This window comes from Charadrius vociferus, unplaced genomic scaffold (assembly GCF_000708025.1).
Source record: "Charadrius vociferus isolate BGI_N301 unplaced genomic scaffold, ASM70802v2 scaffold72, whole genome shotgun sequence".
Taxonomy (NCBI): Eukaryota; Metazoa; Chordata; class Aves; order Charadriiformes; family Charadriidae; genus Charadrius; species Charadrius vociferus.
This window is the reverse complement of record NW_009647830.1, coordinates 9,022,500-9,049,685: the sequence shown is the minus strand read 5'-3', so window position 1 is coordinate 9,049,685 and position 27,186 is coordinate 9,022,500. Positions and strand designations below refer to the sequence as shown.

General features: G+C 35.6%; 1 protein-coding gene across 5 annotated transcripts in view; it reads right to left on the bottom strand.

Annotated features, from left to right (window-relative positions):
- The window catches only part of PPP1R12A (protein phosphatase 1, regulatory subunit 12A), a 76,840-nt gene that overhangs the window by 23,522 nt on the left and 26,132 nt on the right, over positions 1-27,186 (bottom strand). For 3 of the 5 annotated variants that reach the window (XM_009882628.1, XM_009882627.1, XM_009882630.1), the window contains exons 3-16: positions 26,229-26,388; positions 24,227-24,371; positions 21,245-21,319; positions 20,722-20,810; positions 20,429-20,586; positions 16,988-17,115; positions 13,392-13,607; positions 12,494-12,588; positions 9,408-9,530; positions 7,387-7,548; positions 6,772-6,948; positions 3,225-3,315; positions 1,207-1,404; positions 861-1,029 (exon numbers count right to left, since the gene is read on the bottom strand). In XM_009882628.1, the coding sequence (XP_009880930.1) occupies positions 861-1,029; positions 1,207-1,404; positions 3,225-3,315; positions 6,772-6,948; positions 7,387-7,548; positions 9,408-9,530; positions 12,494-12,588; positions 13,392-13,607; positions 16,988-17,115; positions 20,429-20,586; positions 20,722-20,810; positions 21,245-21,319; positions 24,227-24,371; positions 26,229-26,388 (1,986 nt within the window). The remainder of the gene's footprint in view (positions 1-860; positions 1,030-1,206; positions 1,405-3,224; positions 3,316-6,771; positions 6,949-7,386; positions 7,549-9,407; positions 9,531-12,493; positions 12,589-13,391; positions 13,608-16,987; positions 17,116-20,428; positions 20,587-20,721; positions 20,811-21,244; positions 21,320-24,226; positions 24,372-26,228; positions 26,389-27,186) is intronic. The other 2 variants (XM_009882629.1, XM_009882631.1) reach the window with 2 other exon arrangements.

Sequence of the window (27,186 nt, the reverse complement as noted above, 5' to 3'; positions counted from 1 at the left end):
CAGATCCTCCGTATAACGAAATTATCGATTTCAATCAGTAATCCTATTCAAGTTACTGATCAGTAACTTTAATTCAAGTATTTCTCCCAAATCAACTGTGGCATGCCTCCGAGAGAGAAAAGGAGATCACACTGTATGTCAACAGCCTGCTCCTTTGACAGGCGACTAATCAGACACATCTCTGAGAATTATAGTAGGTGATTCACATTTGAAATGAAGGCAAAAACTCTGTGGCATCAGAGAAAAGCTTTTTTCTGACCTCTGAATCACACATCTCATCTCCAGCTTAAGGTTACATAAACCAGTTAAGTATCTAGAAGCATGGTTGCATTAAATATTCTGAACTACCACTGGAAATATCCCCTTTCATTTGTTTTTAGCTGCTCATGAAACCCTAAGAGGTCCTTAAAGCATTAAAGCATCGTTCCAGTCCTTCATGTGGAAGGACTGAAACAAAACCCGTTATGTAGCAATTATTTAACCAAGTAAAATTCCTCCTCAATACCTGCAAGTACTTCAACTCTGAAACGTCGTATTTTATTACTGTTGCTGTGTTAAAGCAGATATGAAAGCATTATGTTGATACTGATGGCAGTATATTTGGCGTTTCTATGACCCACCAATGGAAAACAGATTCACACACTAAACGGCTGCAAGACACCACCAAGTACAGAAAATACTTTTTTCTCTTTTTTTCTCTCTATAGGCAACTTTTGGAATTTCTTCCAGAAGACGGGAGTAAGATACATCTCCAATGGTCCTACATATTGCATCCCATTTTGAACTATCTTTAGAAATGTAAGATGCCTCTTGTCAACTAAAAGAAGAAAAAAAACCCCCTTCACAAACAATACTCCTACCTCTCTCACTTTCCTTTGTTCCACTCCGAGAATAGGCAGAAGTTATACCTATAAGGCTGTTTGGTCTGTTTAGTTGACTTGAAGTTGAAAGTGAGCTAGTAGAGGTGGAGAGCGAAGAGGTGGATGATGAAGAAGTTGAAGTTGAAGTTGGTCTATAGCGATGATATGGCTATTCAGCAGAAAAACGTCAAAATTAATTTACCAAGATTAAACAAATATAAACCACAGGATATTAAAACGTTTAAATACATAAATAATTCTTATGGTAGTACCAAAATTACAATATTGTAGTTGGAGTTAAGATTCATATAATTTCTCTACCTAAAGACACCCATCATGAAAATACCTCTTCAACAGTTCGGGAATATCTTTGTCTATAATCATCATCTTTAGTTTCAGATTCTTTCTTTTCTTCTTGTTTCTCTTTGTCTTGCTTTTCTTTCTCTTCTTTTTCTTTTTCTTCATTTTCCTGTTCTCTGGTTCGTGTGGGACGACTTCTTCCTATAGTTTTTTCAGCTTCTTGAAGATCTGTCAGTGTTACACCCTGTGAAAACAGCAGTCAGCAAACGTTTCAATATATCACTTGTATTAATGTAGATGATCACATTATAGAAATACATATTTTAAAGAAAAAACTCAGCTTGAGAAAATTAATTCTATCTATTAAGAAATAAATTTTACCTACATATTCTACCTATATGTTTTTCTCTCAACTCTTGAAACCAAACATCCCTCTTTGATTAGTGGCAAGTGTTCTACCAGCAACACAATTTTTAGTTGAAGTAGTACATACAGATCGAGTGGAAAATCATATAGAAATCATTAAAAAACCCACTCGATCGTTCCAATCTTATCATAAGAATACTAAATATTTTTGAAAGAACCTAAAAATACAATACTTATTACATTTTCAGAAATGTTGATACTTTATTCACTCACTGCAACTGCATTTTTAGGACACCACCACATAAAAAAACCACATTGACAGAACCAGAGAAAGCTGCAACTAATTTCTTATTTCCCTGTTATTCTGAGGCTAAAAACTAGTTTTGAAATAAGGTCAGAAGGCAAACAATTTTTCAAAGAAAGCTTTTCTCTACTGCACTTTTCAGCTGATCTATCTTACTGAGATACTGCTCAAAACACTTTGTAACCTATTCTTCAAAGCCAACTTTGCAGGTTTATCAGTGCTGATAATGTTTTAATACAGTAGTTCCTGGTAGCTTCTTCACTGTAAAGATTCAACAATATTTGGCCTGTAATTTCACCATCTCTCAGGGCTCCAAATTATTATCAAGAGGTAAAAAAGAACTCCAAAGTTGTAGCAAGCAGTGTGGATCTCTCAACAGAAAAGGTACCCAGAAATATCTGAGGGGTTTAAGATCGCAAAGATTTGAAAATAACATCAGTAAACCATGTAGATATAGACTCATCCTTAAAGTAGGTAAGAACGACAGCTACAGTACTTCTTTGTGCTGTTTTATCCAGAGACTATTTGCTGATTATTCACAGTTTGTCAGCAGCAACAAGAAGAGATGGGTAGACACACTCCAGGATGGTGGTTGGTAATTGCTCCACTGCCCAAACAGCATGTAAGTACAGTTTAGAGACAATCTATTTTGCTACCATCATATCCTTCCCTATGTTAGGATTGCACTGGTTGCAGTTCAGTATGAGGTAGTTCTGATAGAAATTGGGAAGAACCACCAAACATAACAGTATGTAAGCTGAGAGAGAAATGCTGAAAGGAGACATGCAGTTAGATTCTAGATTATTAGCAAATAACAAAAAAATCTTCCTTGGTTCTCTTCTGTGTCCACAGAAACTAAGCTGAATGTATTTTTTCCTGTGCCATGGATCTTATTATCATATGTTGGTCAGCTCAATCACATTATCTTCAATTGTCCATGCACAGAAAAAAGACTTAAAAATGGAAGTAAAACCAATACGCTATGCCTATTTCTCAAGTATTAAGTCTTCAGCCAGAAGCATATAGCTGTTAGTTCTTGAAGAATTCAAAGTCTTAGTTTTAAACATCTACTCGACAACAGATACAATTACTCGAATAAGCCGTTTTACCATAATCAAAGACTTCCTCTCACTGGAGGAGTCTGTGCTTTCGAATTTGTATTGTTACTCTTCACTGATTAGAAAAAACAACTTTCAGTACACAATGAAGGGTCCTAAAGCTTTCAGGGAAGAAAGGGGAAAAAAAGAGGCTTTATTTCGTCTGGTACAAGCTGTTTTATACCAGGAAGACCAACCAGTTTATCTGGAGCTTTACTGGGAAATTAAAACTTCACTGTACTCAGGGAGCTACATGGGTACATTTCCATATATATAGAAGCTTTAATAAAACTATACCTGCGTAGATCTTCTAGACTGTCTTGCTTGCCTGGATCTAGCTTTTCTTTGGGACTCTGACTCTTCATCCCGTACTGGAGTGAGGTATGATCTAAAGAGTTAATCATAAAAAAAATTGGCAAATGATAATTTTTGTACAAATGTACTAAATGGTCAGAAAAAACTCCACAACACGATGTGACTCAAAACCAAAGCAGTCAGAAGAAAATTTTTAACTATATAAGATGGATTACATTTTAGACATTTCATTTATATCATAATAACATATTCATCAAGATAGCAGCCTTAGAACTCAATTAAAATACAGAGTGTTTTCCTACTTAATTTTAGATTTCTTTTTACCATTTTCTCTAAATATGACTTAAGATTTTTTGGTATTTCACTATTCTACTAACTTAGGGTAGAAGACTTCAGAGATTTAACCAGTTACATATTTGTACATAAAATATGTGTCTCTGTGTGCTCATTAACTTTTAACACAACTTGTAACCTTTTAGAAAAAGCTAAAGGTACTGCTAATGCAAAAAAAGTAATTATACCATCAAATGCACCAGAGATTAAAAATCCTTCAGGAGGTGGTTACCATATTTTCACATGAATCATCCATGCTTTGAGTAATCCAACTCCCTTTGAAAAAACTGTGCTTAAAAATAAATCTTCATGATACCCACAAAAATACTGCAGAATAAGCAGGTACTGTAATGAAAGCCAAAAGGCTGCTAGAGTAGATGTACAAGGTCTGGACTCTTTAAAGAAATTCTCCAATCCGGGTGACTGGGGTAAAGAAAAAAAAAAAAGAGATACATACACATGCATAAATGTACATATTTGTACGTATGTAACGCGTATTTATGTATGTACGTAAAACCATCATTAAAGACCTTAAAGTTTTTTAACATATTTGTTGATTTTCTATTACAGAATATTCTGGGTATGTTGTTATAATTTAACATTTTAAAAAAATCCGCAGATTAGCTAGAAATTAGAAAAATTTGAAAAAGCAAAACCAGAAGGTTGCTAAGAGGTTGCTTAAAACACAAAACCTCTCTGAGCTTCTTTAGATCATAAAATTAGCTACATTAAAAATTGTAGAGTCAGATTCTGTAATATTTTCTGATTGTTTATATTTTAAAATGTCATTAGTTAAGGATAATTGGCTAGTGATTACATTTCAAAAGCTGTAGAAACATCACCGATCTTATGACACATCTTAACAAAAACCCCACTATATTTATGTGATTTCCCTATCATGTTCTCTTGCAAACAGCATTTTTGATTGACTTTCCATTTTCATAGAGCCCTAGGCTCTATCCTATCAGGAAAAGGGTACCTGTTACCCGCTTTACCTAACATGACCTGAAATACTACCTACACCTAGGAGGTTTTGATTGCAGAGCAGGTGCAATCTTTAGGGATTGAAAATCGCTACAAATATAACTTGCTCTTCAGTAACTGGTGTATATACTCCTACCCTTCAATAAATGTGAAATACTTTAAACCTCACTGAGGGAAAATGAGAACTCTCAACTTGCCAGGTGCACGCTACTGCTACTGTCCGAGTAGAAAGCGCCCTTCCCTGGCATCCCTTGTGTATGCCACACAGGTTACCTATGCCGTATTATTCATCATACAGAGATGTAATGATTCAAGTTTGTCATTCTCTTCCCTGTTTCTCTAGACCAACCCTAAAAATTAGATAAAGAATACAGCTTCTTCAGCTGTTCCAAAAAGGAGGCACCATCACATGCTTCATTACTAAAAGTAGTTTATAATGTCTTTACGTTTCAAATATTCTTTGAAATAGTATTTCAAACATACTTTCTAAATACACACTCCCAGTCTATAAATATGGATCAACCAACTTCATTTCTTAAGAAAATATTTAGCATAAATTTCATATACAGGCAAGTTCTTCATGTGCATATAAACATACATAGATACACACACATGCACATATATATGTATCTATATATAGATAGATATGCATGTGCTGTTATTAGAGTACTACCTTCACACATGCATGCAGTAATTATTCCAGTTTTGCTCATTTCTAAGATTTAATGGGTATTTTAATAAGCCATCAAAAATACATCTACAACAGTGTATTATGCAATTGGTCCAGAGTCAGATAAAAACAAGGAATGTCAGGCCAATTGTAGGTATCTAAAGCGTATGTAGTATATGCGCATTAGTATACACACACTAGTAAGAGCAAACAGGACAGCAAAAGCCTTAATTCTAAATTTCCTTGCTTTTCTAGCTCATAGGAGACTGAAATAGCATTTGCATTTTAAAATTGGAACTACTTTTGAAAAAAAGATGCATTTTGTTGGTTTTGCTTTTGCTTTGTCAGGTTCAGTCAAATTTCACTACGGAAAATGCAGGTCCTGACTACAGTGGTTATTGAAACGGGTTGTAAGGACATGTGGGCATCTCCTAAATCATGGTGGGGAAGAAAAAAAAAAACCATCCTCATTTCATACAAGTTATTTCATCTCCATTTTGGATATGAAAGGAAGACTATGGAAAACAGACTATCCTAAATAGGCCTAAAGCTATGAGGAATCTTTAAATGTTGCTGCTGCCTTAAGTGAACCAAAAGAATCCACTTTCTTTCAATAACAATGAACAGCTTCATTCCCTCTGTGAACATACAGAGATACACACATCTGGCACTGATACAGGAGCTACAGGTCAAAACTACTACAGGAGCAACACAGAAATCTGAACTTGTATTTCAGTGGAAGGGTTAAAGGATAAACATTTATAAATATCCAGAAGAAGAAGAACCCAGGGAAAGCTAACAGGAATTAGCAACCTTATGAAATCTTACTTTTGCTTCCATAAATAGCAGGTAGCAACTCTTTATGGAAGCCTAAATATGCACCAATCTTAACTCATCCGCCATGTAACTATAACAGAAAACCCACTGTATTCTTAAAATAAGATTTACATCAGATTTTCACTCATTCTTCATACTGAAGTTGCATTTACAACTGTCTACTACGTTTCAAATAGAAGAGACCCTGAATGATGCAATGAAATAGAATGTGTTGGGTTCAGTACTCTTTTCTCAGTAGTGCCAGGCATATAAAATGACTGAAAAAATGCTAAGTTGTAACTTATTAGCATACTGCCAGTGGCACAGTAGCTCAATCAGCAGCAATGCACTTGTAGCAAGTAATTCATTATTGATTTTCTTATTTTTAATTCAGATTTTTGCAGTTTCATTATGGGTATTATTAAGAGGATTCATTTAATCTATTAACAGAAAGACAAATATGAAAATACTGCATACCAAATGAGAACCCAAGGCCACTCAAAAATACACAATATCAAAGTTTAAGTTTCATGAATGGTGTCTGTCAGTATTAAGCTCTTACATAAATCGAGGCAAATTGCTAGTTCCTTCAACACACAGGAAGCAAACAACACTGCTTTACATCCTGTGCTATCCAAATTTGTGGTAACCAACACATTCCTTTAAATAAGAAAAAGAATATAATTTTTGTAGAAGAGCGACATTACTCTTAGGACCTTTACACACCTCCGTCTCTCCCTGACCTCTGACGTTGAGGACACAGTGCCAGAAGTAGCTGTAGTCATGGCTGTGGTAGTGGCTGTAGCATTTACAACAGATGGTGCAACAGGAACGGTCACTGCTGTAGGAACACTGTCCTTTTCTTTCTCAGTACTATCCTCAGCCCACAAACGATTTGAGGTACTACAGCATAACAAGCAGCAACACAAAAAAAGAGAAAAGGAAACAGCTAAACAATGAAAGCACTTTACTAAACAACTAGTAACATGTAAATTGAGGGATGGATTTTTTTTAAAAGCAAACTGAGAAATGTCTCTACTATGAAAGCTCAACTCGAGCTATTAAATTGAATAGATTAAGAATCGAACAGTTCACAATAAATGAACTCTTCGCCCTTCTATATTCTTTTACGCCAACATGGCTGTCACGTTACAGTAGAAAGCCATTCACAATTTTTGAGCCAAATTGTATAAAATTAAAACAAATTTATCAGGAAAGTGAAAAAATCCAGAGCCCCAGGATCTACTAAACAAGAACGCATGCACATACGTAAGCACACAGTAGACCTGACAAAAAAAAAAAAAAAAAAAAAGGCAGCAAAAAGTGTGCTGGTGCCATTACCTGCTTTGTACACCTGCTGAAGTAGAACCCGTTGTACTCTTTGTAGTAGTGTTTGCGCTGGCAGGCAGTGTTTTCTGAAGACCAGCAGAAGAGGTAACTGTTGATGCAGTACTTGGAACATTAGAACTAATCAAATCATCTTGTCTTCTACCAAAGGAGCCACTGAAGAAGAGACATGTACAATGAATGCATTGTATTACTTATCTTTGCTCATTAAAATATTACAAAGCTGTGAACGATCCATTAAATTCCTGCCCGTGTATTCTGCGTCTCAGTTGAATCTCACAAAGTTCTGGGACAAAAGAAGCGTTTTCAAAAGCTATTTTCTTCACTATTTCCTTGACTAAAACTTTTAATTTATGACTTCAGAGGGCAGCAGAAGTGTCTCTTAGTCCCAACCATTTCTGCACAAGAAGAGGAGATAAAGAATGGAATCTCACTGGTTCACGTAAGACTGTCTTGATCGCATCTACTGAAGTATTCATATAGGACTCCTATGTCCCATTTTTAAACTGCTGTTTCACCCACACCTCAGAAAATGCAGAATTTTACTCCACAGCTTGTCAGAAAAGAAAATGTGATCAATATCACTCCTTTTGTAATTTTCAACCAATTAAATGTATTGCCTTTATTTTTGTTTTAAACTTTAACCATTCCCTGAAAGATTAACCTCCCACTCATGCTTCTCCCTTGCCCTTCAAGCTGTAAAGAAGATCCGGTGGTTTCCACATTTTCATTCATTGGTTCTGGCTGAAAAAATTTTGCATTGCCAAGTCAGGATGTCTGCCCATGACTAAACCTCAGAATCCACATTGAGGACAGACAGAACATCATGTTGCTAACTGCAAAAAATTTAAGGAAAGACGCTTCTTTGTCATTCTGCAATTGATCATTTTTTCTATCACATTACTATAAATTCTAAAATGATAAAACAAAAATAATTGTACAAGAACAACTAAGGAAATACATGATTAAAGCACCACACAGAATTTGAAAGTGGTACGTACATTTTGTTTGAAGACCAGAGCCTAAATATTGATAAAAGACAACATGCAAAGATTGTTCTCCTATATCAACTATTGATACTTTCCATCCAGAACAAGATATCTGTGCAACATCTTTCCTAAACCTGAAGTTAGAAAAATTGAGTTTTCTTTTTAAGGCAGGAAGTTAACAAAGATGTAAGATGTATTATGTTGTACAAAACAGCCTGACTACCCACCACTGACAACATCAACGTCAAGACAAACAAAAAAAAAAGTACCCATCACCACATACATCACATCAATATGCGGCTTAGCTACCTGAATGATAATATTTTCTTTTGATCTACTCATTTTAGATACTTATTGCTCCCCTAATTCCAATGAAGAACTTTACTCAAAAAGCTATGCTGAAACTACACAATAAAGTTAATCACGTATATATTTGCAGGATATGATTTCTTCCGAGGAAATTCCGCAAGATAGGAACCACACACACCTAAAAATTATTTTCATATTAATCATCACTTACTTTGCATTCAAGTTAGTTTTACATATATGTTCTCTGATGCTCATACTTAAAGCAGGTGTGGCTATAATCTGCCATTATGGAAAGCAGCCCAAGACTTCTGATACTGTCATGCAAAACCCAAATTCAACAGAGACAATATATTTCCCCTGTTCAGATATCCAAGCAGAATTACTTCTATTCCAACATTTAAAACACAGTTATCTTTGGCTACTGAACTCATCTGGAAAAAGCCAAATGAATCTCAAATTGAAATAAACAATGGAAAACGGAAGCATATAATTTTAATTATATAGCAGTTGCTGCAACACTCTTAAGCTAGTAAAAATGATGTAGCTTTAAAATCAGCACAAGCATTGCATCAGTGGAAGTACATACTTTGCAATTTTTCTGAACATTTTAACCTGTCACCATTCAATTTTAAACTGTCCTTACAAAGCGATTCAGTAATTAGTTTCTTTGAATTTGTAATCTTATTTTGATAAAAAAGACAAGAGAAAATCCCACACCTTCTTTGATAACTTGTGTTTAATGATGTAGGACCTTCATTCAAACTGTTTTTCTTGACATCTTCTTCCCATTTTCTCCTGGTGTAGGAACTGCCACCACGTATTGAGCTAGCAGACGAGTCCCTGTAAAAAAAGATTTTATTTTATCAAACTCATATTAAAGAAGGTTGTTCCTGATGTGAGCTGAAAAGAAGTTTCAAATTAAAGATTAAAACCCAGGATAACACACGTAAAATAAACATAACCACAGAGAACAGGAATAAAATGACCTTTATGTACAATCATTTTCAAGCTTCTGTGGAGAAATACTACATTCATACTAACACTGTTAGAAATGTAATAGAAAAGTAACATCAAGAGAAAAACTGCTAAAAAGGATTTAATCAACATGAAATCATCCATCAGCTTTTATTTGTGACCATTGCTGGCTTTGTTTTTCTCAAAAAACGAACACGAAGCTTTTCTGTTTGCTCCTTAGATTATCCAGTGCAGTAAAGGGAAAAGTACTTGGGGTTTTTTAGAAATCGATTTCATTCTTGGGTGTTATAAGTAGTTCAAAAGCTGACCAGCCTTTAGATCTCATGATACTGTAGACTAGTGTAAACAGGTCTGCAGTAGCCATTCCTGAGCGGCCTGTCACATATCACTAGCTGACATTACTTTACTCATAAGGAATTTCCAGTCTGTTGCTGCAGATTATAGCAGCAAGAAATAACCTTGCAAAAATCTACTTAGAAAAACTCCCCTGAAAACTGAGATGCAAAAACCTGAATTTCTAATAAAAATGCCACTTCAAGATTTGAAATAAAGTTCAGACAGGAGAAAGAAAAAAAATCTCTTTCACAGAACTATACATAGACGGCAACCAGGTGTGCGAGGGAAAATAAAACAAAATTTTGGAAAGATGTATTTTATGTTCAGATACCTTCAGCTTTCAGAATGTACCTCTTTTTGCACAAAAATATATGCGAGCACTTCTGCAGTCGGAAACAACTTTAGAAAAGGATCAAACTCAAGCTAGTGCAGTGTTATCACTTACCACCAAAGAGAAACACAAATTCTCAGATATCGTCTATCACAGAAAGGTCCTGCTGCATGCCAATTTTTTATCGTTACTGAAGGTTTCACTTTGCCAGCACTTTTGCTGTAGCATTGGCTACATCACTGCGGCTGGATGCTTGAAATTTGCTACTCTAAAAGTCTAGCTGGGATTCACCTTGAAGTCCTTTCCATTACTGACAGTAGGATGTTAGCTGGATTATGCTACACCATTGATAAGCTAGACAAGCAGGTGTTCAGACAGGTAGAACAAGAACCCAGCATTAAGCTGAGCAACATGGATAGAGATCTGGGACAAGGGTAGAAACCCTAATAATTTATTAAGGTACCTGTAGGGCAGATGGTTAAATTCTACATGTAAAGAAGGTTAGAGTAACTGTCAAAAACCTCTTATGGCTTTAATTAAGTAAGCTGGGTTGTCTGACACATCATACACTAGGTGAAGTACTGGTGCCTAAATAGGCTGGCCTAAAAGCAGGCTTCATCTCTGGTAGACCAAGGAAGACAGAAAGTTCTAAGGTCAACAGTTTGGTCAGCGCTGGGACTAACGAGACTGATGACCCCAGCTCACACAATGGATACAAGGAAAAATGTGCTACTGCTGATACCCACTTTTGGAACTGTGTCTGTGAATAAGCCATGATGGTTAAGACTGGTACACGAAGGATGCAAATAAACCTCAACACTGAAGCAAAATTTAATTCCTTTGTTACAAGCAATAAAAGTTTCTAAGAAACAAAATTGCAATGAAATATTTATCTCAATCTTAAGGTATCATCCAGTTAAGACATTTTTGGAGTACAAGAGTTTTTTATAAGACCTCAGAAGAATAAAAATTGAAATAATCTCTCTTAGAAACAAACCAAACCAGACTAATAAACTCAGCCTCAAAGAATATAGTACTCCAGAGAATGGTAAACACAAACAGAAACTCCAAACTGCCCTGTTACAGAACTACAGATTAAAAAAATCTGGCCAAGTAACATGAGAGACTCTAACAAACTAAGCTGAACTTCAGGGGAGCATGAAAGCTGGAATATCCCTGTTTCAAAACAGAATTTGTCATCCAGAGACTAAACTTAGGCAATAGTATTCTGCAAGCATAAGAAAAGCCAGTATTTATCTTGTGTTTGCAATGAAATGAACCATTCTCAAGAGTAGTATCAAAGAAGCTTCTCTTCAGACATAAGGAGAGGTACCAGTCTTACTGACAATGATTACAAAAGCACATTTTGAGCAATGAGAGGATTTTCAGTTCAGGTCATCCAACATTCAGCTATCTAGATACAATCCAACAGAAACAAGATGTTGGGGAGACTTCTAAATTTTGTGCTATGCATTCTATATTAACTTAAGAAAATGTCCGAGTAGAACCTCAATAAAGGAGAGAAGTGAAAAATGGGAAGGTTATGACAATGTAAATATGCCATGAAAGTATCTCAAATCCTAACAGGTACAAAGCCCATGCACCTAAACTTTTTGTTTCTTTTATACTGAAAGCTACAGAAGAAATATCAGCAAAGAAAGTAAAAATCTCCAAAAGAAGAAGAAAGGTCAATGTGTAACCAAGAAAAATAGAACTGCTTTTATAACTTAACTATGATTTTTGTAAATCATTGCTTCTGCACAATATGGTTTTAAGCAAAGACTGTAAGAAACACAGCTTTTTACTGTTATCAAAACTAATAATGGAGCCCAGTAGGAGCACTCCATGGCTCAAGACAAAGCAGTGAAATGCTTTTAGCACCATTCAGTAGCTACAAGTTCAATTTATGAGTTCGTATTTTGGATTTTATATATCTTCTGCCCCAAGAAGACAACACTCATTGGTCCAATTCTGCTCTTGTCATACAGTAATTCGGATTTTAGAAAGGGTCATTATAATTTACAAGATCAAAAACATTCAGGAATTGGATTAGCATAATCTATAGAGCAGGATAATACTATAAATTAGCATTGTCTTAAAATCTGTAAGTTTGTCAGCCACTCTACAGTCAAGTAATTTTACATTTAACAAAAATAGTCACCTGTTTTCTTTTTCATCAATGTCAGAGGTACTGGCCAGTCGTCTTGGTATTGTAGGTGCAACATATGCAAGTCGAGTTCCTTTTCCATCTTTCTCCTGAAAGACATGTATTTTTTATTAAGTGTTACTATTACTGATTATACCGCTATTGGCTAGAAAATCATCATTATGACAACTTCAGCTGTATTTACTGTGACTAGATTATACAAATTACTTTTAAGCTTTATTTAATTGTCATAAGGACTGTAACAGGAAAAGGAAATTATTTGTTTTCATTCTAGTAATGAAAATGACTTGATTTCTCTTTTTTCTGCGTTGCTGCAGTACAATTCCAACATTGACTACTGAAAGCAACTCTTTAGTATTTTTATATAGTATGGTATGGTATGGGATTATTCCCAATCCTGAAAACATTTAAACGTCTGTACTTGAAACAGAACCACAAGTTCAATGCTGTTCAGTCACCTGTTCCAAATTAGTCCTTCCCTTGGTTCAGTGTATTCATGTTTTAATTATAGAACTAAATTTTTGTAACTAAAAAATGACTATGGAATATAAAAAGAGACTCCTTTTTTTAAGATTCTTTCAATATCACTCTCCAATTGGTGCTGAAATGATCAAACCTCTGAATCTCCCTTAACTGTACTACTAGCATTGCAGGTCTCAAAAAGGGAAAAGCCTCAGACCCATGTACCAGGTCACCAGACAAAGAAGGTGTACATGACACTTAAAGAGACTACGCAGAAGCTGTGTTATTTAACTTTTTGGAATTTTGGTAAAGAATAGATGTGTAGTACAGTCTAGAGAGAACATCTTACTTCTACAATACATCATAAACTTCTATACTAGGTAAGGTAGATCAGTTCCTCTAAAGGTTGTTTCACACAGAAAACAATTACCTTTTCTTTGTTGTCCAATGAAGAGGAAAGTCTGGGACTGGAAGCAGAACGCATAACACCTGCAGAATCCTTTTCTTTCTGAGCTTCTTTGGAAGCAGTTATCTCTGCAAGTGCACCATAACTACCAGTTTTTCTAAGACCTAACCTCCATGAGGCAGGAGATTCGTCTTTCCTCTCTTCTTCTTTGGGAGAAACCTTGGTTGTAGATGTTGGAAACTATAAAACACATGTAAATGAATTTACATTATTAATTTACATTACCTGTGGTAATTCATGCTCCTTGTGGAGATTTGAGAACACAACTGTTTTTAAAAATAATAGAAGTGTTGAATTCGTAGGGAAGTTGTGGTGAGGGACAACCTACACACTCTTCTCTCAGATCAGTTAATGAGATAAGAAATGTAAGACTGCTCAAAGTATACTACTCCTCTAAAAGTTAGCTTAGAAAAACTCACACTTTGCAATACACACTGTGATCATGAGATGCAAACTTAGAAACATGCAAATCCAGTATCAACATTTTGATTAAATATGTTATTTTGCAACCTGTACACAAACCTGTGCACACCAGAACCTCACCATAGATTTTTCACCCTTATTGGGCACAAGAACAATGCCAGTTTTGCGCAAGCCCTGCCTCCATGATGCAGGATCTACTGACTCCACGACAGGCATGATAGGAGGAATGAAATCATACTAAAGCCAATTAAGACAAGACAAAGATGAAGATTGAAAGAATGGAAAATAGAAACAAAAGATTGTTTTAAAAGCACATACTTCGTTCCTACGTTTATGTTATGTAGTTCTTCATTACAGCACAAAATACCAAAAATCAGCAACAGACTTAAAACCTTAGTAACAGATTCTTATTAAACACAACACAGCATGTTTAGCTAATTCAGAGACAGAATTACAGTTTGCATAGAAAAGGACAGCAAAGCCTGTTGACCTAACAAGGTCCATGACCTAAATTCTCATGTGGCTGAGAATACTGGAAGATTCACACCAACATACCTCTTCGCTTCTTACCATATCTCATTCACATCCCTTAATCACACACATCCCATGCTAGCTTAGCTATCAAACCCTTTACTTTGGGAGCTTCACTCCCAAACTCGCCTTACTTCAGCACCCCCAAACAGAAAGCAGCACTACTGAATGCCATATAGATTGAAGAAAACCCCAATTCAAGCTTAGTACACTGCATCTGCACCACTTGTGAGCAACGTACGGTTTGGCCATCTATGGTGTAAAAGCATAACAGTAGCTGTACTAGCACAGATGGTGCAAACCTGAGAAGGTGCAAGACCACACGTACAGTGCTGTTTTATCCTCATTAGGAAAACAGTTAAAAGCCTTTTTTTTTTTTTTTTCACTGATACAAGCTGCAACTGCTTCTTCAGATCACATGTACGTGCTATGTTACAAGATGATCGGTCTTGATATAAACGTATTTATTTTGTAGCTACAGAAGGCCTGGAATTTTTTACATATAATATTAGAACAATAACTACAGTTCACTTTTAACCTGCACCTTTTACCTTTAAAACCAAAAGATAAGCCATTAATTACTGCATCATAAAATCAGAACTAAATGCCAGTGTATTAATGATTTATAAAAGGATGTAATTCAGCCTAAAATCATACTTATTTGTTTTTCTTATAAACAAGTTTCCCTCCCCCCATACTTTGTCATTTAATCACGTACCAAAAAATTACATCTACTTGATCATTCAGCTCTGGAATATCAAGCCACACCCCAGCTAGCAATAATATGGTAACGTCCTATTGCTGAAGGTCATACAGCTTAGAAAGCTCTTGCATAATATGAAATAAAATGATTGGAAGGGACAAGCTAAGAAATTTTTGATTTCAAGATGAAGTTCAGATAATTGCAAGAAAAACAAAGTGTTTGAAGTGTGATAGAATCTCCAGCACACAAAGAGAATTAAGTGCAGTAAAAAAACTGGGTGGAGAGCACATCGGTTAAACTGCCCAACTGTCACAAATGCTTGTATTACTGAAGTGATTTCAAAAAATAAACTATATAAAGTAGGCCTATTTCCTTGCAGTAAAATTCACACTATGTATTTGAATTCCCTCAAGTTAGACACAGTTAGCAAACCAGTAATTACTCACGACGTCTTCCCTCTCTCACGCATTTGCTATGGTTTGAGTGGAAAACTTGTGGCTCAAGTTCTGCGCAGCTCCTGAGCAATGCAAATGCAGCTCCCATGACAGAGAACTATAATTCCTTATTGAGCCAGCAAGAACTGTTTAGATTAACGTCACGAGATCACACTGGAATCTAGCTGTCTGCCCAGCCACAAAGCTCAGCGAGGGGAAACAGAAGTCACTCCTGCTGGTGAGCAATGCCCACAATTCCCCTTTTGCTCCTACATTTTTTTGAGATAAATCTTGTGGACATCAGTCACAATGCTTTTTGGAAAGCAGCTCTTGGGATCAGGAAGGTTGGTCCAACCCTACTGTACATGCATCACTTACCTGATGCAGTTGGGCAATATATTCCCTGCATCTGTTACATTAAAGTATACTTTGTAAGATGAATCATAATTAAGTTCTATTGTGAATATGAAAGTATAACTCCAATAAGCTCTCGCAGCTAAACACAATACGTACTATTCGCCCAGCAGGATGTCTTCTCTCTCTACTGTGGCTTCAGTATACCATGGCCACCTTTTCTTCCAAACATGCTTTTCAGAAGCATCAGTAGAGGGTTATGCTTTGATTACGACATCTATAGAAAAGTTGTAGTGACTGACAAATGAAGCCTTACTGGCTTACTATCCAGTTTGCTTTGATATTCTAAAAGTTTGACTTGTGTACCACCTTCTGACTATACCTTATTATCTACAGCAATTTTTTTCTCCAGGCATACATATCTTCCCTTTCACAAGCAAAACTAAAATGCATTCCAAGTAACTTTTCACAGCAAGCTGTAAAACGCTTCCTGCACACAATATGGCTTTGCTAGGTGTGTTTCTGAGCTGTGCATTGATTAAACCATGTGTCCCAATACTCTAGCTCTTCCATGAGGTTCTAATCATATTGCAATCAGAGCTGGGACCTATAGCACTTTCTACTTCTTATTTCAGGCATCACTTCTGCACCTGAGCACTAGCTGAATGCTTCTAAGGACTCCTGAAAATACCTTAGTCACGCCTGCCTCCCTTGCCTTACGTGCATCGCAAATATAGGCACAGAGAGACACTAAAACTGTAGTTTCAAAAAATTTTGGAGGAGCCTGGCATAGAAAAGACTCTCAAAAGATGAAGTTTACCTTCAGAAAAACAAGAACCCCACTCACTGCAACAGATTTTTGCCTTTTTAAAAGGATATGTTCAGCTATTTCATAGTTCTGTATTTTAGATCCCTGTTTAGAATCAAAACCATTCAAGACTTAAAAAAAATTGAACACAGTTTCTGCAGAAAAACACAAAATATTTTAGGAATCTGTGCATAGTTTCATTAATCCACTGGATAACCCAATCCACTTTTTATACAAGAATCAAAAAAATGTATGCTTAGACAAAAGAACAGAAAATTAAAAACACGAGAAGTGTAATTTATTTTACCTTCTTAACAGGTGATGGAGGTGCCCCTTGGCCACCGGCTACTGAAGGTGCTGTCACAGCTACTGATGCTGATTGTGTACTTGTGGTATTTGCATTATTGGTTACAGCTGCCAAGGTTTTGGTCTTATCTGCAAAATATTTACCAGATTTTAATTTTCATGTCTCATTCACAATTTCTTCACTTCTACAGCACAGAGTTGAATTTCTGTTGAACATATTTGACAGCCAACTTTCCAAACAGCATTTTATTATTTATTCCACAGTGTTTTCCCCCTCACTCCCCATCTGTACCTTAGTTAGGGCCGTCTTTTCTCCATAACGGCCATGCTTGTAACATTCAGCAAGTGTTAAACACTCAGAGATGCAGAGTCAGAACCACAGAATCATTTGGGTTGAAAGTGACCTCGGGAGGTCACCTAATTCAACCTCTTGCTCAAAGTAGGGTCAATACTGTGTACAGACCAAGTTGCTCTGAGCGTTGATGAAATCAGGTCTTGAAAACCTCTAGAGAGAGAGATTCCACCGCCTCCCCGGACAGCCTGTATTTTAGTGGATGGCTAATGACCACAAAAATTTAATAGTAGGAAGTATGTTTGCATGTAAGAGTCACAGAAGATGCTAATTCAAAGTAAAACATTTATTCTCAGATAACTGTGTATGTTGAGTGCAAAGAAATAATTAACTGCACAGAGAACCCAGCCAGGGATTCTGGTCACTAGAATGAGCTGAGGCAGAGACTTGCCTTCCAGAACTCTGACTTGCCATTCACTTCATTCCTTCTTTGTCCTTTGTTTTTCCTACCTAAGTTTCACTGTCTACCTACTCTACCCTCTTCTGCTTTGTCCTTCCTGCCCATATTTCTTCTTCTGTCCTTTGTCTGTGTACATTAAACCCTCTTACACATACAGAAAAAGTCATGGTGGTGATCCAACAACTGTTGTCACTGCACTTTGCTTGAGCTTCATAGTCTTACACCTCACTTCTGTTTCACCTGTTTAAATTGCACATTCTTTGCAGCAGGATGCTACATCCTATCTGTGCTATATGGAGCGAGATGGGGTTCAATCCCCATTGGTTTTGGTCCTACTATAAAGATACCTTATGTCTACACTACCCATACAGAATAGGACCAGTTAATTTAGAAAGTCTGCAATGTTTTCATAGAGTGTTCTCACATCCAACATTCAAATTCAACAAAGTACCAATCTACAATTGGAAATCGTATAATTAATGGTATTGCCGTTACACATGTGTTTTAGTTATGGACATAGTTGAACAGATGTTTTGAATAATTACTTAGGCACTAAAATACAAATTAAAAAAAATAAATCAGTTTACATGACTAACTGTGCACTTAATGGAAAGTTCTTTTTAAACACAAGTGAAAATAAATGGTAGTAAACTTCTAGCTCACGGTGATAAAAAGTTCAACAGGGCAATGCAGACTGACAGTACGATTTGAGATATTTCTGCGCAGGCAGATCTGCACAGGCAGATCTGCTGGAAATTTGCAAACAAGTAATACAGCTTTAAAATATACAGAAAAAGTTACCAGGAGTGAAAGCATGGAAGGAGAAAAATGGATTTTTCACAACTGTATTCTGAAATTATTTCAAGGACAGCAAGAACATAGTTGTATGCATGATTGAGCTAATATTGACTGACTTTCAAAGAAAACATTAAACTACCTCAAAGTAAGTTAAAAAACCCGGACTGATGAAAATTTTATTTTTCAGCTTGTTTCCCTGTCCTTTAGGAGATGCTAGCTTCATATTTGTATTTCCCTTCTTGGTCTTACAGAGAGAAATGTATTTATTTTTAAACTGTTTTCTCACATGATCAATGAAACAGAATGTAAGTTTTAGGACAACATCTCAAATATCCCAACAGAGTAGAAAACCCAGTGTCCAGTACTTCAGAATACTGAACACTTAAAATATTTTACAACCAGAATGTTTCTTATAATCTTAAGATTTTTCACTAGAAAACTACCTTAAGCTGAATAATGCGAAAAAAGGGAAAGTACAAGCTTGGAATTTAGAGATGCAGCTCTACAGGGAAAAGCTTAAAGTCTAGCTTGCCAAATAAAGTATGATAAAGTCTTGTTTATATTAAAACCCCCAAAGTTTACATAAATTAATTCTTGTGTCACAGTCAAATTTTCCTGGCACAAACTATCTACTGGTAACGAAGAGAACACAGTTACCAGAGTCATAAAGTTCAGGAGACATTATAGTTAGCTCAGTGACTGAGAAATTACTACGTTATGTATTACAAGAGTTTTGAGTTTATCAAAGCTCAATCTCTGTAAATAACGGATGCAAGTATACTAAGGTGAAAGACTGATTGGAAACCTTGACAGACATTTTTCCAGCTTAACACTGAAATGCTGGTTTATTTCAAAATACAAAAATAATTAAACCACAATAGACAGTTTGGTTTCACAACTTATGTTTATTTCTGCCTGCGTTAAATATTTACAATATATTAGCTACTTCTAAAATCCCTTCTTAGTTTTATCTTTTCAGGTGAAAAAATTAGAAAGAATGTTTTAAAATGAGAACTGACAGCTCACCAAAAAGGGTTACTTATTTTAAAAAGTGTAAAATATTAATGACATCTATATCTATTGCTGCACTGCAATTCTCAAATTCTTTATTAGGATTGAACATACATCTTTTTAAACACTGACTGCCTGACATTTGTTTTCTGATTTGAAAGAAAAGGATGCTATGCTGTTCTTACATCACTACTTGCTTTAAGACTCTGGTAACTGCTCAAGGAATAAAACACATATATCCCATTGGAGAAGTACAGAGTAACGTGTTTCTCTGCATACAATTCCAAACTTTTCAAAGAACATTCCTCTTGAAATGAAGTTGTACATGAAGTAACTGCTAACATTAAAATACCACCTTTAAAAGTTTATTTCAGTACACACTGAAAATTTATGTACTATTACCTTATGAATACTTGAGCCAAGATTGCCAGATTAATTGGTAATTACTTCAGGATAACAAGAACAAATAAATGAGAATGTCTGCACTTCTCTTCCAATCTCTGCACCAGTTCCACAAGCAAAGACTGCTATGAAATCTTCATTTCTGATTTGATCTTCTAACTGTTTCAGTGTTTTCTGACATGCTACTTAAGGCTTATGTTATTCAAACTATTTAATTAAAAGCATCAATTGTTAAGTGGCCAATCAAATAAGTAGGTTAATAACTTTAACCTGAATAGCCACCAGTAAAGACATCTATTCGGTATCTCTGTTGTGACTTGTCTTTAGACATACATAAACTTACTTTAAAATGATTGGAAGCTTAGTGAAATCCAGAAGAATAAGTGAAAGTTAAGATACTTAACTCCGTATCATGTGGTATTAAATAAGTAAATTTATAAAGTAAAAACTTTATAAAGACAATACTCCAAATAATGTACCTGTCTCTGCTTCGGATTCTGAGTCGTCATCCTCTTCCTCTTCACTAGAACAACTGGATTCATCTTTCTTTCCCTCTTCTTCCTCATCTGCTTTTTCTTGCTCCAGAGACTCTATACTAGATGCATTCTTTTCTTGCTCCATAATCAATGTCTCCTTACTGAGTTTGAAAAGAAAAATACTTACTAAGTGCTGAAAAATTTACTAAGTAAGACCTGTCAAGTAGGACTTTGTGATAGCTTGTAAAGTTGGGTTTTTTTAATTAAGAGCTTATCATTTTTCCTAGTTTACTTACTTTTTAAACGATTTCTGTGTCTGATTATTATCCATGTTGGCTGTGGATTCAATTAGTGGAGATTTCTTCTCCCGTTTTTCACTATGAAGCTTCAAAACATATAGAATGATGCAGTTAAATTGATAGAATGGTACGCAGTGTGACAAAATTGCAAATGCAGGGAAATCTTTGACTACTACAAACGCTAGAATGTATATAAGAGCTCAAAGTGTTAAAGTTTAAAATTCTAAAATCTCAGAAACTGTTATTCCAAGTAAGTAGCTCGTTGTTGATGCTTCAGATCATAAAATGCCCACTGGACAAGGCAAGTAGAAGAGGACCTTCCTTCTTCCAATGCTTTTTGGTCACCATAATTTACCAAGGGTAGGCATAAAAGATCTTTTGAGATGACTGTGGCATTACCTGAATTGGAGCTCCGAATCAAATCTTTGTTTTTAATCTATATGCCGTTCTGACCTGCATATCATAATCCTATGTATAATAAAGTATAACATATATATACCTTTATATGCAAAAGACCTACCAGATTCTGCTTCTTTTGTAATTCTTCTAAATATCCTAGAATATCTTCATCTGCCACATCAAATGCTGTCTGCCCCTGGAGGAGGGGAAGAAGTAAAACACCGTAACTACACAATAGAATTTAAATATAATGGATTACGATACCTTGTCACATGATGATGCAGGTAAGAAGCACATTCAGAGAGTGAAATTAAAAAGTATAAGCCAAGCTCTATTACAAACTGTTAGTCTGTCAGTAGTTGAAAACAATTTTGCAATATTACTTTTTTGGAGTAATTGAAACAGGAACTTCTATACCTGATGAGTAAACATGTTTTTTAAGAGATAAAAACATGACTTCACTAAAATTTTGCTGTCCTCTGAAGGAAAAAAAAAAAAACTATCAAGGAAAAGAAACGTAGATGGAAATAATTTGATTCTTACAATATTAGTTCCAAACAACTATTCCAATGGCAGTTGTATGGATGGATCCTGAGCAGTTCAGTATCCTGTCCATCTTAGACTACCACATACAGCTTGATTTTCTAAAGTTTAAATTATTTAAGGAAGCTATACTAAATTTAAGTACTCATGCCTTCACATTTTTCAGTAAAATGGTATTTCACATTTTACATGCCATTTTAGAAAACATCTGCTACAGCCATTTGTTCTTATCCCCCCTTAGTGCATGATTTCCATGGGACATGTACTTGAATAAACAGATCATCATGTGATTCATTAACACAGAGTAATGCTGTCTGCTGGAAATTCTTCAGCTTACATCTACACAGTCAATGCAATTCTCAACTAGACTGGATGCCCACAGGATGTGAGAGTCTATCTTTAAGGTCTGAATTGGTAAAGATTTCAAAAATTCCCTTCCTTCATCTCTACTTGAAGACCAGAAGGGCTGAAGCTCACAGTTTCACAAAGAAAGCCTAACTTACTTTGATACTGCAATACAATATTTTGTATTTGTAAGTTTGTACTCAAACACAAGAAGGCTGGAATCTACGCAAAGTCCTAGATCCGCTTGTGTAAGTGCAGCTGCATCAATACGCTGAGTGGACATACTGAAATGCTGGGAGGACAACATCAGTCAAGGAAGTATTTCCATACAATAACCAGCAATAAAGACAGAGCTGTCATTTAAAGTGGTCACAGCAGCTTATAATTGTGTTCACGTTTGTGTCTGCTTTAGTTTCTCGAAATGTTAACTAAAGGCAAACATATTCCTCGTTACACTGCAAAGGCTATCTTAACTAGTTAGAAAGGATGGGCTTTCAAACCACTAACTTTCACATCCATTACACTTCTGACCATACAGCAGAAGCACGTGCACCTGTCAACAAGCATTACCCAAAACAGCTTGAGGTCCTCTGAGGTCTGAACTATTCAATTTAGTATAACACAGCACTAACCTGGAAACTAAGCAACAAAATTATCTCAAGTTTATGTTTGCATTATTACGACTACAGTTTTTAATCTGGCCTTCTATTTTTAAGTAGCTGTTAAATGGGTTTATTTCCACAAAAATATGAGTTAGACCTACCTCGACCTCAAAAAATCACTTTGCAAAAAAATGTTGTAGTTGGAAGGTTATATCTAAACCTAATCCATAAAAGTTAATATATGAAGTCAAGTGCCTAAACAATAATGGCTGAGTTCTCTGAGACGCTAAGCACCTACAACTGAAACCAAATCCAGGAGTTTCCAATCTTTGTATCTCCAAAAGCAAAAGTGCTTACTAGCTTACTTTAGAACACAACAGACAAAACTTTCCTAGCTTGCACAGACGAGCTCATACACCAAATAAAACAGCTTATATCTCTGTACCTCCTTCATTCTTATTCTTGCCCCAGCTGAGTTGAACATACTTTCATGAGAGCGCTCTCTAGAACACTACCCTCCACATTTTCACAACCCCAGTGAAAAGTATAACAGATAACTTGATAAACTGGTTTCAATTAATTGCATCAGCTTTTCATTGCCTGATACAAGATATAATTATACAGCTGATATTTAGAAGTTTTATAAGCATTGTACAGAAACAGAGTTGAAGCTATTTGAAATTTAATTTCAGATTTCACTGATTTTACTATAAGCAACCTCAATTTCCAAGGAAGAAACAGTCAACAAAGACTGAAAATTTTAAGCAGCAGTAGTTTTGCTCCTATATAGAGTAAACACTTGCTAATTCATGATCTGTATCTACATATTTCCCTACTTTGTATTAAAAAGTTTACGGAAAAATTCAATGAAGGATCCATATTAAAAGTTGGACAGGTAATTTCCATATCCAGTACTGACAGAAATTGGAAGGAGATCAGAATGTACCTGTAAAACATACTGCAAAGAGAAGAAAGAGAGCTTCAGCACCTATACAACTTGAATGAAAAGTTTTGGATCCTTGTGATGCCTCTCTGAATCATGAATATATTTCTGTCTCTTGGGAGCAAGATCTTGCAAAGCCAGCAAGCTACGCAGGCCTCTGCGTAAAAGTTGAGGAAATACAGCTTAGGAAGCATTCAAGTTATATCTAGGGAGTCCAGAGATGCCTACAAGTTTCTTCCAGCGCACCCAAACCAGCGTACAGTTACTAACTCTTTAGTATGCCAAAATAAGCCGATTTTAAGAGTTAAGAAAATACCCAAAGGTATCATCATTGTCTTCAGTGGTCAAATGAAGGCCTGTATGCAATCCATCAAGTCACTGATTTTATGTCTCTGAAATGTCAATAAACCCATTGTATTTTGAATTTCTGTGCCAAAGATTACATGGATCATTTAATACAGAACTAACCATAAAGTGGGCCCAGAAATTAATTTAGACAATCAGAGAATTTAGTTTTGAACACAAACATGCTGTTTTGACAAAACATGCATTATATAAAGCTCCACGTACAGTAAACAGCAGTTTATCATCACTTCTCTTACCCTGGCTTCTAAAGTCACTTTAGAGACCAGAACTTTGTATCTTGACAAGGATTACATAAAAATCCTACCACTTTGTTGACAGCCTCCATATCACATAGGTTTTCCACTAAAATGCGACATGCTTCTTCTTTACCCCAGTGAGCAGCAGCATGAAGTGGTGTCCAGCCATCATAATCTTTAATATTTACATCGTAGCGAGCCTGTATTAAAAGCCTAAGGAAATTAAAAGAATTAGATCTTCACACTGCTGACAGGGATAAATCATAAAATTATTCTGCATTAATATCTTTCCCCTTTTTCATCATACATATTTTAGTCGGGCTATTGACGATTGAATAATTTTATTTCCTTACAGAAACATTTGCCTTTTCATTGTTCAGTAGGCCTATACATTTTCAAAGGAAAATTTAAAAAAGTAGCCTTTTCCACTTGCTTCCTTATTCACTTCCTCTTCATTCAAAGCCCATTGTTTCTATATAGTTAGGTATTTTTCTCTACATGTGCAGTAATAGAGAAAAGCTCCTTTAAGGAGAGGAGAGCTGTAAAATGTCAAAAATTGTTAGATACAGTGTTCTTATCCAGTAAATTATTAAAACCTCCTCCTATTCTAATATTAGTTGCTTGAAACTTGCATCTCCTCCTGTCATTAGCATTTGATGTTGTAACAGTCTAATGTTCACATGCCTCAATTGCTCTCCAAGAGGGAGCAGAGCTCCTCAAATAGAGGACCTGCTTTTCAGCCTGCATTCAACACTCAAATTCGGCATGGCTCTGATAAGAGTGTCAAAGGGACAACAGACACTTAATCTGACAAACAGTTTTGTGCAAAGGGCTACTGGCTCTCTCACACACTGTCCATAATTATTAAAAATCACGTAACTGTGCAGTATTCTTCTGAAAAAAACTCGCAAGAGCCAATATACTTATAGTAATATCCTCCAACGAGTCAACTTTAACACATGCTCAACTGCAAAGTCTTGCAGTCTTGCATCCTACACAGAGCAAAAATTTTGATAATTTGAAGCCATCATGAAAATTGCCTGCACATGTATTTTTCCCCTCCTAGGAGAAGTACGTGGACTGGACTACAGTGCTAAAAAAACCCTCACTTTTATATAAAACATCCTTACAGACACATGTAATTCTAAAACAAAAAATATTCTTTTCCAAGAGAATAATTTCTCTTCATTATGTTGAAGGGTTTTTTGAAGCAGAACTCTCATTCAGTAAATTGTATGTAATGGTTATAATGATTAAAAAAGCTCTTTCATTCAACTTCTGTGTTGACAAAGCATTACAAGGCTCTGCAGACCTTAAAGGTAGCAATACTTAAACAGTCAGGGTGTGTGCTCATTTTCATTCATGTTACAATATGTAACTGTTCCTAGTACTGCCAAAGCAGTCAAATACATTTACAATCACAGTAAAGCAATGTATTATTAAGTATGATTTACTTAAATAAAAGCAGAGCTTTGATGAAAAACAATTAAACCTCTGTTACAGTATGTACTTGTATTGTATGAATGGAAAGCTACCTATAAATTAGGGGACACGAAAAGCCTGAAGCTTTCCAGGAAAGACTTCAAGAGTCATGAATTTCAACATCAATATCAAAAACACAAAATTAAATTCCCTGTTCTTTAGGTCTAAAACCCTCTAGTCTAGATTACAAACTCTGCTTTATGTATGCAAATAAATATGGTGTCTTGAAAATATGCATCAACCAGAATGCTAACTGGCATTATAAAAAGCTATTAACCTTGTTTACACAGTTGGCTTTAGAAACAGGACAAGTTTTTTGTCAGCTTTCTTCTTTTAAATAAGTATGCAGACTCAATATGTACACCGTGTTCATATTTTGAATGACTTAACATAGAAAGCTAACAGCACCATGATTTAGGAATGCTTGAAAACATGAAATCAAACTTTGAGGAAAAGATAGTTCTAGAGATCGTTATTTTCCAAGATACAACCTATAAAAGCCAGAAGTGTCCAATCCTATCAATGCCAAACAGCATTACATCAACGGGACAATCAAATATGAAAAAATTCCATTTAAACCACACTTACTTTAAGACTTCTGTATAGCCCTTAGCAGCAGCTACATGAAGTGCTGTACCACCAGATTTTGCATGCCTGACATCATTTATATGGCCACTGTTGAGCCACTGTCTTGCATCTCTTAGCATTATTCGTTCTTCTTCTTTTCGAGCTGCCTCTATATCAACCCCTAATTCAGACAGGGAGGGGGAGAAGGGAGAAGAGTACACAAAATATTTTAGTTCAAACACTTCACTTATGTAACAAATCTTATATTGTGTTTATGTGGTACAATAAAATAACAGCCAAATAATATGAATAACATTCAGTTAGATATGAATATCTTTTTGACGATGAATCCCAAGAGATTATGAAACATCCATTACTGTATGACACTTTGCATGCATAATGCAGTTTATTCCCAAAAGGGGGGGGGGGGGGAAGCAAGCTACTAAAACTGGCTCTTCAATTTTAAGAATGTCTACCATCACAGTAAATGACTGAAGTGAGCTGTTAAAAAAAGAGAGAAATTATATTCTAACCTTCTAAGCATCAAAATATAAGTCTGGTTCAATATATCTGTAGAAAGCAGAAAACAGTTACAATTTTTTACAAGGAGATAGCTACGGGAAGAGGAACAGCCTTGCTTCTCAACATTGATGATAAGAAAGATGGAGCTATATTGTTTATACTTTATAAAGAATTTCTGGTTCGTCTTCTATCACTGTGAAACACATACCTTATACTCAAATAGTCAAGCCTTTGGAAACCTCCCTCTATATCTCAGGTAAAAAAAAAATCTGAAACACTGAAAACTTTTTATAGTATGTCTCACAAAAAATTATCATACACTGATGAAAAGGAAGGAATACAAGATAAGATTTACAAGTATACAAATCAGGTTAAACAGATTGAAAAAAAACCACCCCAGACCCTGAATGGGGTAAAAAGGGGCAAAGCATGTATTTGCAAATATTTTTTAATTACT